Source organism: Phasianus colchicus, chromosome 14 (genome assembly GCF_987193195.1).
Source record: "Phasianus colchicus chromosome 14, bPhaCol1.hap1.1, whole genome shotgun sequence".
NCBI classification, from domain to species: Eukaryota; Metazoa; Chordata; class Aves; order Galliformes; family Phasianidae; genus Phasianus; species Phasianus colchicus.
In genome coordinates this window covers 7,739,539-7,752,747 of record NC_143449.1, presented here as the reverse complement: position 1 = coordinate 7,752,747, position 13,209 = coordinate 7,739,539, and the positions used below count along the sequence as shown (strand labels likewise).

At 40.5% G+C, this 13,209-nt stretch overlaps 1 protein-coding gene across 14 annotated transcripts in view; it reads right to left on the bottom strand.

The window, feature by feature from the left end:
- Positions 1–6,821: 6,821 nt before the first annotated feature.
- The window catches only part of ZDHHC15 (zDHHC palmitoyltransferase 15), a 38,724-nt gene continuing 32,336 nt past the window's right edge, over positions 6,822–13,209 (bottom strand). For all 14 annotated transcript variants that reach the window (XM_090150137.1, XM_090150127.1, XM_090150126.1 and 11 more), the window contains 2 exons: positions 9,607–9,690; positions 6,822–8,437 (listed from right to left, as the gene is read on the bottom strand). In XM_090150137.1, coding sequence (XP_090006263.1) covers positions 9,647–9,690 — 44 coding nt within the window. In that variant the 3' untranslated portion in view covers positions 6,822–8,437; positions 9,607–9,646. The remainder of the gene's footprint in view (positions 8,438–9,606; positions 9,691–13,209) is intronic.

Here is a 13,209-nt window from a genome sequence, read left to right as displayed (position 1 = left end):
CTCTAATTACTCGAGAATGATGGGTGCACTTGGAACTCACTGTAATTGTTAGCAGCCACGTTGCTGGCACTCCTGGCAGTTTTCACTTGGGTGGTGGCCAAAACCAGAAGATAAACACCTCTGAATTTTGATCTCTGTATATTACCTTCAAAAGTAGAACATCTGCAGCTGTCTTGATCAGTGGTACTGAAATAATAGTCTTCCTGTTGCAGTGTGTGCCCTGTCTGCAAATGAGGTGGGAATTAAGAATGGGAGAAGCACTATCTACAGACATTCTACTTCTGCAGTGCTGAAGTTTTTCTTCCTAAAACGTTTGTGGTTCAGTCTGTCTCACTGTCCCTTCTACAGAAATGTAAACTGGCAGAAAGTTGGGTTCAGCGAGCAGCAGGGCTTAAAGTCAAAAGACAGATGCGGCCCCCTTTGATTTGCACTCTTTCAAAACATTCAGTGCAGGCTGTACGAATCAGATTAGACATTCATCTATTTGCCAACTCTGTCCTGATCTGTGGCAGTAAGTACAAAATATGCAACAAGTCATCTGGCTAGCATCTCATTTTAATCTAACTTTGAAAAATGGACAGATCAAAACAATACAGTCCCTTACTCCTGTTACAAATGTCCATGTTCTAGGAAATGCAGGATTATACTGTGCCCTCACAAGCAGGTGCTTCTTATTTCTTGTCAAATGGCTGAAGGTAAGCATCCCACTGAAAGACCTGGCTGCTCCAAACAGCACTGCTAAGACAAGGAGGTGGGATTCTCTGAATCCTTTTCTTGGTACAAATGAACCTTCTCTACTCAATAATAATTCCAGTTAATTAATTTTGTGTAAGGCTTCCAGAGATAGCCCATGCTCGGGGGAAAACACTGTAAGACCTAGGAAATAAGAATTCACAAGTATAATAAATTAACCAAAAATGGTTTTAATGCAGTCCTTGCCTGCGATACAGTATAAACCATGCAGGCTTTCTAGTATAAACCATAATAGAAAATGACAAAGCAGAATGTACAGTACATTCACCTGTAGAAACCATACAAACACGTGGAAAATGCTAGTGGAACATACACAAAATCATAGTAAAGACATTTGTTGGACAGTAAAAACAAGTATCCAAAGCTTTTGTAAAAACCCTTTTGATACCAAAAGTATCAATGCTGGCAACAGCATTAAACTCCTGAACTCTACACTAAACATCCACATGCTGCCAGCAGACTGTTTGCAATGTTCCCTGGAAAACATTTGCTTTCTACAAAATTAAGGGATCAAACCACAAAGCTCTGAGCGTCATTCCATTGTTGAACAGAGTAGTGTTAGCTATGCAGATCTTGCAGGCTCAGGATTTTTATAAATACCAACACCAGCCCATACTGGTTACCCCTCAAGCAACCGAAAGCAATAAATCAATAAAATGAAGTTTATTATACTGTTCCAAATAATTCAGCAGTTACTGGCACAGAGCCCAAGAAGCCAGTCGTCTTTGATGTGTAAAGCTCTCTACACTACAGTGGTTTACAGAGAAAGCTCTGGCCCAGCTGAAGAGGTAGTATCTCGGCTCTCAAATGGAGCTGACTAGTCCCAAAGCAGCTGTAGATTCATGTCCTGCTTCACGCAAGGTTTCCGACCAAATCAAAACCATCCACTGACACTAACGAGCCAAACTGCTTTATTTTAAAGCAACATTAAAAACAGCTTCTAATGCTGAATTCTAACATACAGAGAGATTTGAAATCTAATCCTGAGAGTTAATTAAGTTTTATCTTTGAGTTACCCATTTTCAAATCAGACAAATGATTCTCAGCTGAAGAGCAGCTGAACAGAGAGAGTAATTTACAGCAACTTCTCTGTTTTCTATGTTAGTAGCCAGAGGGAAGCTGGGATAGGGAGCACTGGAGCCTCCCAGCTCCAACACTGCAATCCCAAATCAGTTGGAATCAGTTGAGACAATCAGTGTGCACAACAGAAGTTACAAGTGAGCATAAATGTGAAAGAAGAATGCCTGCACATGGACTTCATTCAAACCAGCACAAGTGTCCCACCTACCTCTTCACATCATCTCTGAGTCAGAAATACCTCCTCTGCTCCTCACTGGAGGCCACATCTGCACCAACCCTGGAGCTTCATTACATCAGCAGGATGCCAGATGCTGATACGAGAATCTGATGCTCGTATACATCCTGGGTCCTCCAGAACAGGCAGGGAAAAGAAAACAGGCCAACATTTTCAAAAATCCATGGAATCTCATTTCTCTTGGAGAGGAGAGCAGTGATCTGAGGAGGTGCAGCACACAACTCCAGTTCAGAAAGGAGACAGAGAGGACAAATACATTTTTTCCTCCCTGGGCTTCTTGTAGCCCCAACAAGAACTTTAAGCCTAATAAGTCCTGAGATTACAGAAATGCCAGCAGATATAACAACTCTGACTTACATCAGCTGTTTGATACTAGCATTTGATGCAACCAATTGTGGTTTTTTTTTTGTTTTTGTTTTTGTTTTTTAAGCACAGTTGAAATAAGAACCAAGGATGATCCCTTTATCCTTTTTTTTTTTCTTAACAGAAACCTACTTTTTTTTTTTTTTTAATAAAACAGTGGTTGTTATTCACTAAAGCTTTAGCAAATACTGCTGTAAATCTTAAAACCTTATGCAGAAAAAAATACATATTTCAAGCAGCATGAAGGCATAACCAGCTTATGTGCTCATACTTGAAAAGTAAACTTACATTTTACTTCACATGGTTTACAATTTAAACTGAAGCTAGAAAACAAAGATTTTTAGGAAACAGTGCAGAAAGTTGCTCTGAGCAAAGCAAGCTGAACAAAAGGAATCACAAATCAGTCCCTGACAAACATGAAGATTATTACAAATAAAATACATGGCCCAGCTGTTTAAAGTGACACCTACTCCCCTTGTTAGTATCCAAACAAAACCGTGTGAACAGCTGAAAGCTGAGATATTTCAACTACAATATGATTCAGGAGGAAGAGCAAAAGGAAAAGGAGAAAAAGTAGAGCAAGAACAAAACTAAGGGCAGGCACGATTCTCAATGTTAATTACCAGAAAAGGAAATAAGCATTAAGCAGGAAGGGTACATCATAATGCCACAGCCTGGACATGCTCATCACAGCCCAACTGTTTGACAGGCCGTTATTTTAATGAAAAAAGCCACTCTACCATGGAGATGCTTTAATTGATGGCTTCGGAACAAGCGCTCTGTAACAAAACAGAAGCTGACAGAATTGGAAAAATATCAATAAAATCAAGCTATTTTCAAGTAGCATGGATCAATTTTGAAACTTTGTACCAGAAGAGTCACGGAAATGAAAATGTGACTCTGAGTTAATTAATTCTGGCTTAATAAACAACATCAACAGTACCTCCTTAGCCTGCTAATTCAACACTCTCATGATTGAGCCAGCTATGCAAACAGCAAATCTGTGCTGCTGGCTTATCGACTGCATCGGAGGCAGCTGGTCCCTGAATGCATTGCAACACATCTTCTTTTATATCTAACTACAGGAAAGAAAAGGTTAGTTTCTACTTTTCCCTGACATTTTACATTCATATTATTTTACAGACTTTACACATTAAGTTTTGTAACTATCTACTAAGTTGTGCTTTCAGTCCAGCATACAGAATATAAAACCTACAGCTCTTACAGATTTTGCTGAATCACATTTCTGGCTTGTTCCAGGAAGCAAACATTCATTGCTGTAGTGCTATTAAAAAGCTTCCTGGGCCCCATCAGCTACAGTACACTACATGCACTAGTACAGCCTACTAAGACATACAGTACTACTTGAATCAGAGGAATACAGTCATCTTCTACTCCAAAAACACTGTACCGATTCAGCAAGAGAAAAAAGGTGCAGTGCAGTGATGCTTACTACAGTCTTAATTCCTTGGCCAGTACTCACCGGCCAAAGATAGGACTTAGCACAATACAATCTGCAGAGGCATCAATATGATGCCTTCTCTAAGAGTATAGCCTACCTGAATGGAAATGGGAGAAACGGGAGAGGTGAGGAGGTGGTTGTTAGTAGTGAATTATTTTGGAGCGTTAGCCTAAGAGAACAGGGATAAGACAGGGCAGCAGGTATGACAGTACAATCCAGCAAGAGAATTCTTTCACACGATGGCATCCACTTGGAAAAGTTCTCACTCCCACTATAGGAAGCATTTGTAAAATGCTTAAATAGAGACCACGAAAGGCCAAAGGCAAGGTATGCCATCCACAGGCTGAATTCTCACACTACTGTGTCCTGATTTAAGCCTACAAAACTCACTGTGGTGTTCAGCACTTTCAGAGACACTCCAGGTACGTGATACTGAGATCTCACTCCAGCCACTCACATTGCTAGTTGATGACAGCTGGTAGAACTACAGCTTCTGGTAGCTGTATTCCAGCTCCCACATTCCCAGCAAGCAATGCGGACAGGCAGCACAGCAGGCAGCCCAAGGCCTGACATGCACCAAGCACTGCTGTGCCCGCAGCCTGCTGGCAACACAGAGTGTTCTCCCACCTCCCTCGGCTACACGAAGCTAGGCCAGCAAAATTGTTCTCCACAGACAGATGCTTCTGCAATTCCTGGCAGTCTGATATCCACTGAGGACAGAAGTTACTTTAGGCCTTTTCCACAGTGTATCACACAGACCGAGCCCGCATACCAGTGAAAGTGGAAATGCATTTTACCCATCAAAGAGCTATGGGCATGTTAAAAAAACTAACGTGCACTCAGCTGAATGCTTCAGCTGTTCTGTTACCTGCAGCAGTGCCTGCAGACAGCCTGAAGCATTTGTTTCCCAGTGAACTTACCTGGCAGAACCTGTATATACTACATTCTTTGTATGCAACTTTAGTACAGAATCTAAGAAAACAAAGTCAAATAATAAACTAAATAGGAACCCAGCTTTAAAGCCATAGGTAGCAGGAGGTAATCACTGCTTTCACACTGCCTAGGTCTCTAACAGGTTTCTTAAAGGCCAAAAATGTCAAGCGAACAAAACAGTGTTCTCCTTATTAGGTCATCTGCAGTGACGTTTGAAGCATCAGCTGTAATAATGCACGGAGCAAACAGATCTCAGCAGCAATACTTGGAGAAACAGCTTTCCCCCAGGGATCCAGCTGCTCACTTACAGCTTTGGTGAACACCTCCCAGACTTTTCATTGCAGCTTCCTGCGTCAGCTTTGACCTTGGGAGGCAGAGGAGCCTGCCCGACTATTCTGCTATCAGTGGGGATAGAGTTGACTTTTCCTTCGTAGTGTCTGCCACGATGCAGTGTTTTGCTTTAGGAGAAAAGCAGTGCTGATAGAACACTGATGTTTAGTTGCTGCTGGGCAGTGCTGCATGGAGCTAAGGACCTTTCAGTTTCTCTACTCCTTGAATTGTCCTGACAGTGAGGGGACAGAACCACGACAGCTGATCTCAACTAGCCAAATGGATATTCCATATCATAAAGCATCATGTGGAAAGAAACCTTGAAATATCATGGGGAATTGGCTGAGTGGGCAGCTGCTGCTCAGAGACTGATGATATATATATAATTATCATTACTATCATGCTTTTTTCCTCTTCCTTTTCTTAGTATATAATTTTGATCTCAACCCACGAGTTCTACTTTGTTTTGTTGTTTTTGTTTGTTTGGGTTTTTTTTTTTTTTTGCAATTCTGTCCCCCATCCCCCTGGGAGGGTGTGAGTGAGTGAGCAAGTGGCTCTATGGTGCTGAGCTGCTGCCAGGTTAAAAACACAGCACCAACTGCCCTGGAATTCAGCATGCACAGTGCAATTAGCAGAGTAAGTATCTCTCTTTCAATTAAGCAGAAGAGAACAAAATGGAGTTTGTTCAGTCACTCAGACACACCAGAGTTTTTTCTCCTTCAGTTTCACATTCCACCCTGAAGCATTCAAAAACCTGACTGGTGCAGATACTGAAGTGGCTCTGAGCTATCACACTGTTTGTCACTTTTACCTGCATGAGTGTTTGTGCATCTGAGCTGCTTTTAAGAAAAAGGAGAATTTGCCATAACTAACTATGAGCAAGTCTATTTAATAAGAGTAAGATAGGGACAAATGCCAAAGCATCATTTAAGTAGTTAGAAACTTTTAAAGCTGCTTCTAAATCCGAACTGGATAGCTGCATTATCATAAAGATATCTGTTTTAATAATAACCACAAGACAAAAATGGATTTTACTTACTAACTAATGAACAGTGCTGCATCTAGACAGCAAGTGGGGATGCAGCCCGCAGTTCTTTTAGGTAGCTCTTCTGCTGCTTTGCTTGGCAGAGAAACAGCATTAAAATAATGACATGGCTGTAAACAGAACCAAACCTCAAAAGGACACAAGATCCTGCTCAGAAAACCCTTGTAAATCCACACAGCTTCACACAGCTTTGATATTCCTATCTGGAAAACACACTTCAGCTGGCAGAATGGAATAGTCAGCAATTTATCCTCCTGCTTTTATATAGAAGGAATTTAGAGTTTTAAAGGCACAAATACACAAGTAACAGTGCTAAATTCCTACACACTTCCTACAGCAAATAACTGGCACTCCCTTCTCATGATTCACCTCCGGAATACATTTTACCAGAAACAATGTGATCAATTCTAGTGCTGCCTTTCACAGCTTAAAACTGAGCACGAGATTTATTCATGAGAAATGCAGCTTGAGATTTAACAAGAAAAATAGTTTCAGTGGTCAACAGCCACCTGGTGACAGAACCACCCAACCAAAGGGCCAGAGTAGGAACGTTCCAAGAGCGTTCCATAGAACTCTGAAGAGAAAGGAGAATAAGTTAGACAGGGAGAACTCACCCTAATTTCTGAGAACTAAAGCTCAGCAGTAGCATGTTTTGCTGAGTCCATGGCCTGTGCTACTCCTAAGTACAGCCTGACGTATAAAACACCATGTCCAAAGGGCACGGTTTATATTCGGTAGTTAAACGTCTACTCATCGACAAAACATCTCCACACGTCTCTCCTGTGTCACTAACATACTTCCACTGGTAGCTCAACAGAGGAAACAGAAAGGAGTCTTAATCTGCAGCCAAGGCCTTTGTCACCAACAGATACTTAGATCAGATGATTTCTCATGACAACTGCTTCTGTAATTAAAGCAGACACAAACGGGCTGATGAACAAACAGAAAACCAGGATAGAAAATGCTAGCAAATGATCTTAAAGTAGTATACCAATTCAGTAAACATGCACCTGGTTCAAACATGAGAGATGGAGTTGCCAGCTCTGAATCATGCAGATAAAATAGCGACTTGGATCTAGAAAAATACATATAAACCTGCCAGCAAATTCTCAGTTCCATTCCACACAGTAAGAATAACAATACATTCCTCTAATTGCAAATGGAGCAAAATAAAGAATCTAATCACCTCTTGGTGCTGAAAAGCCTTTTAAATATAAGTCAATACATCTACTGAGGAAGAAGTATGAGATAATTCAGTACATCAAAAGTCCCTTCAGTGTTATGGGGCTGAAACCACCTTTGTGGAACAGACACTCCAAGCGGACTGTGGAAGCTAAGCATTCAGCACACATTTCCAATTCAAATCTTGTGAAGTCCTTTCTGACTTCACAAACAAGATTTTCCATGAAACACGGGCCCGGGAATGAGTTGATAATGCTCTAATTAGCATACAAACACTGTCCTTTTAGCCCTAGGAATTAATGCACATTGTGCATGCAGCTTAAAATTCCTGTTTGCTCTTTAGGTAACTCTAAGTGGGACTGAAGGGCGCTGCAACTCTTAACTGTAAGATATTTACACTGCCCCAGGAAAAAAAGCATCTGTGGCCACAATATTCTTGAATCTTGATACTGGCAACATGATCGTTCTGTTTTCATACACAGTTGCACATGTATATATACACGTTCAGTGCTTTTTCTTTCAACACAAATCAACTATCAATTTAGTGCCAAATTTAAGTGAGTCTGTATCTCACTGAGTTGAACCAACTCAGAATTTTAAACATATTAGAAAACGCCACCTGGCTGAGGAGGTTAGAGCATCAGTCTCAGTATAAATACCATCCCCAAGAATATTATGGCTTGGAAGAATTTTGAGAACTCAAGTCCCTGATTTTTGCAAAATGAAAAGGCCTTTGGAAACACACTCGCATCAATACTTTTTTTTTTTAAACCTATTTTGAATAAAAAATATATATTATTTATAAAATAAAGAGAGCAGGCCAAAGAAGATTGGCCAGAATCACTCTGTAAAACTGTTCCGTTCACTCCATAACTTAAACTTATAAAGCCTTGAAACATCTGGTTAGCAGGATTTCTGGAGAAGCACTCTAGAATGCAGATTCCAATCAAATGATACTTCTCAATGCTTCTACATCTTGAAGATCCACTTATCTTCTGCCTCTCAAAACTGAAGTCCATGCAGAGAGAAGGGATGGTGACTCCTGAGAGGGAGGCTGAAATGTAAATGAAGAAAAACACGCAATGTAAACACTGATTTGATGAGGAGTATGTGTCTTCTAATCCCAACTTTCAGTATCATTTTAAAGCCATCCAGAATCATGGGGAAAATGCTACTTTTGCACTTTGAGTGGAATGGCAATATATAGTTCTCAATGACTACCTAGAGAAGAAACACTTGTTATCTTTTTTCTCAGTGGCAAAAAATGGAATTGCATCTACAATGAGCAAGAAGCCCATTTGTAAAAATCCCAAGTTGTTTTACTGATGTGCAGAACTAAGCAGTGGATTACACAGCTTTAACGTACAGTGCGAGTTATTTAACATCCAGAGCAAGTAGACAAGAAAGTTCTACATAACTACTCCACCTCCTGCAAGAGGGACAGTAGAAGATACCCAATGAATCTCAGTCAGCAGTACTCTACTGTGAAAATACCTCATAGAGACCAAAGAGGACACTGTCTGCAGCTTAATGCAGGAGTACATATTCAGGATACTTCCCCATTGCTTTGAAAGTCAGAACAAATTATTTTTCTGTGTTGATGCTCTGGCAGCAACACCTTCTACAAACCATATAATCTGTCTTTGTATCCAAGTTTCTTAAGAATGAAGAAAAACTAATAGAATAATGGCTGATGTGGGCATTACAAGCTACTTTCATTTATTCCCAAGCGCATGGAGCACACAGTGTGGTTGTTCTCAACTTTGGTTTCTTTCAAGATTGTATCTCCACCTTCCCACACCTTTCACGAAACACAGAACAGATTCTCATTCTCGTAACTGAACAGCTTAGGGGAAAGCTGCATTTACCATAGGAGCTGCAGGGTTTGTATTTTCCCTTACAAACTGCTTTTGGCTCTTGTGCAAAACATTCAGACATACAGCCCAGGGCCACAAGGCAGCCACTATTTTCTTTTAGGTTCTCTTAAACAACCTATTTCTGAACATACTGGTGAAATACTACCATGCATGGTTGCATCATGATATTGTAGCAAAGGGGCATCTGCCCCTCCCTGGGCACACTGCTGCACCAAAGCCTTTGGAGTGTTAAATGACTGTCAAGTGTCATGAGAGGTAGGTGACTGCTAAAATCAAAATCCGTCCACGGTTAACTACCAGATTCCCTGCAGAGCAGCTGTTTTGAAGATAACAAACAAATACTGACCTTTCTGAACATGCTTTCTACTGCTGCCATTTTCAAACTGCTATGTCTCCCTTTCTATGGCAAGGGACGCAGCTTCACCAGAATCTATACAATGAAAGACAAAGTAGTTAGATAAGTAAATCTGTTTTTCTCACTACAAATATATTTGCCACTAAATGTGTGAGAGTGTTTTAAAGAATCATTGCAAAGAAATTAGACAATCACTTGTCAGAGCTAACTGAATGGCAGTTTTTTAAGAGAGATTACTTTATTATTGGCTTCATCTATTTCATAACCATATCACAAATTGTAAAGCTGCTATGACAAATAAAAATCTTTCCATTTTAATGGAACATTTCAGACCATTCTGATTAGAAAATTATATTGCTTTAGTTCTACTGTGTGAGATGTAATCTGAACACTCTTAAGCATAGAGCACTTCATTTGCTGATGCCTTACCAAAAAAGAAAAAAAAGCAGCGGTGAGAAAACAAGAAAAACATCATTTCCTTCTACAGTGCATTCTCCCCAAACCCTTCTGTCAGAAAGGAGTGAGGGCATGAGAGCTAAATGAACCAGGAAATCATGTTCTCTGAATACAGCTGCATTAGTACAGAAGTGGTAGAAATACATGATAATATACTAATACATAGTAATGTACTAATATATGGGATATATCACGTTCATGATATTTTATTCCTAAACATTTTCATTTGCAGAATAAAAAAATGAATGCAGTTCAAATCAATTGGAAACCTGAAAATAGTTCAGATCAGATGTCAGCCACAGGAAGGCAGAACAGAAATTTCTACTGTAAACTTATAGAGAGAGATGGAGGCAGTCAGGCATGGTTAATCTCATGAAGCAGCAGCTCGGGGTCAATCTAATAGCAGTCTGCAACTACTTGTAGACTGTTTGAAATAGCAACTGGTCTGAAAGCAGCTCCTACTTCATATTTACTGGAAATAGCATCCTGCTAATTGCCAGCAATAATTACATTTTGCTCTACTGCAGAACTGTATTTTGACCATAATTAATGCACCATAATCCCCAAGAAATCTGTATGCAAATCTATATGTAATCTATATGTAGATCTATCTTCACAGCCTGCCTGGGAACGAGGGAGATTACCGTCTCGTGCCTTTCCCCACCTGCATGGTTAAGTGAAACAAACTGCCTAATCAAAAAAACAAGGCAAAGGACCAATAAAACCCAAACAAACAGAAAAATCATCCAAACAAACCCACAAAACAAAAAGGCACCCAACAAAACCCTGAAAACATGCAGCACCTGTAGGAAAAAGATCTAATTCCCACACGTACGTTTTTAGAGTTGTTCCCCTGACTGCTTAAACCATATTGGTTTTGCTAAATATGTTTACCCATGAATTTGGTTAAACTGATGCAGATTCCTCCACAGGTACCCCTTCATGATTTAAAATTAGAATGCAGTCACTGACACAGGGTTTAGCTTTGCTTTATGTTCATCTTCTGCCAGACACAGTTTAGATGTGTAAATCATGCCTGAAATCCAGAGATGCAAATCCAGCCTTTTGTCTCAGTTTACTGCGTTGCACAGTGCACTGCTTTATTGTCTGAGCCATCTCTGCTCTCTTCCAACATCTAAGCAGCTTTTAAAATTTCTCGATGGACAGAAATGTAATCCTTACAATCACAACAGATGACTTCTCTGCTCAAAGGACTGCTCTGCCAAATTAGCTGGTATCTCAGGACATGTCGCTCCTTTAATTAGGCTCTTATCAATTTGAATTGAAATTCAAAGCAGATGCCTTTAGATACCTGAAGCTTCATCACATCAAGAGAAATCATCAGCTTCCACCTATTGCTCAGGCTATGTTGGCTTCTGCTGGAAACATGTAACTTAGTACAGATGACAAATTTTTGAAGAGAGAACAATTTGGGAAAGATTTGATTCACATTGAAGCCTTTTGTACAAGTTAAAATGAAACATATTATTAAATTATTAATCACTCTAAGAGATCAGATGTTGCTATAAATGTACAGAAATGGCTGTGCTATCCTGAGCTCCATGAGACAAAGAGTGCAAGCATTCACAGTACTGACACATCCACGTCCTCAACCAACACGTCAAATGTATTATAGATGAATTCTTTGAAAAAATATGATAACCTTATAAGCTGCCAGCATATGATTTGGGGTAGCTCTCTGGCTAGACAGATTAAACAGATGCCTGTGAATAAGAGATGAGCATTAATAAATCTGTAAAAAAAAAAAAAATCAATTTACCATGTCTACGGAAGCAGGTGCTTTCAGTCTCTCACTAAGAAATGAAAAAAAAACCCTTCCCCACAATATTTTTTTCCATCTAAATGAAAGACTAAAAACCTTAGCAAGTCAAGATATACGTAACAGAAACCCAAACTGTAAGGACACACTTAAATATTTGAGAAAAGGACAACCTTGTGGATAAAATGACTGAGAAAACTGTGCCCTTGAGAGGCATCATCTTGAGTACTGCATCCCAGCAAAAGAAAGATGCAGAGCTGCTGGAATGGGTTCAGAGGAGGGCCACGAAGATGATCAAAGGGCTGGAGCATTTCTTCTTCAAGGAAAGCTTGAGGGATTTGGGCTTATTCAGTCTGGAGAAGGCTCTGGGAAGACCTCTGAGGCATTCCAGTACTTTAAGGAAGTTAATAAGCAGGAGAAGGACCAACTTTTTACATGGTCTTACAGTAACAGGACAAGGGGGAATAGCTTTAGACTAAAAGAGTGGAGATTTAGATTATATGAAAGGAAAAAAAATGCTTACTCAGAGGGCGGCGAGGCCCTGACATTGGCTGCTTAGAGAATTGTGGATGACCCATCCCTGGAGATGTTCTAGGTTGGATGGGACCCCAGGCAGCCTGATCTGGTGGGGGCAACCAGCCCATGGGTTGGACTTAGACAATCAATAAGGTCCCCTCCAACCTAAGCCATTATATGAAAATAGCCCAAGATGAAGCTGCCTCACCTCCTTGCTTTCAGTTGGGCTTGTTTGCTCCTCAAGAATCTCCAAGTCCCCTTATGTTCATCAACCCTGGTATCTATGTGACCTGATTTTAAAACGTCTTTATGCAGACACAAAATAACTAGAGTGGAAGTAATACAGTGCAATAATGCAACTGGGAAGGAGAACAACACAGGTGCTTAACCAAACTTCTGCACTCTGCCCTTTTCGTTAATTCTATGGCAGTTTGCTCTCCCTTCTGCATGAGCTGGAGTGAGGAACTGATGAGGATAACCTTCTCTTCTCCTACTACATAACAGTTGCATGAGCATTAGAGGTGGAACTCCAGGAGACAGACTCCACTGAAATACAAGAGAACAGTTAGTTATTGTTCTGATCCTGATGCAGCTGGCAGTGCTAAGACTGCAGGATGGACGCTGCACAATCATAGAATCACCAAGGTTGAAAAAGACCTCCAAGATCATCCAGTCCACCTACCACCAGTCTGAACCATGCCCTTTAGTACAATATCTAATCATTTCCTGAGCACCTCCAGGGATGGTGACTCAACCACCTTCTTGGGCAACCCACTGTAGCACCTGACCCTCTTTTGGAGAAGTATTTCCTAATACCCAACCTGAACCTCCCCTGGTGCAAC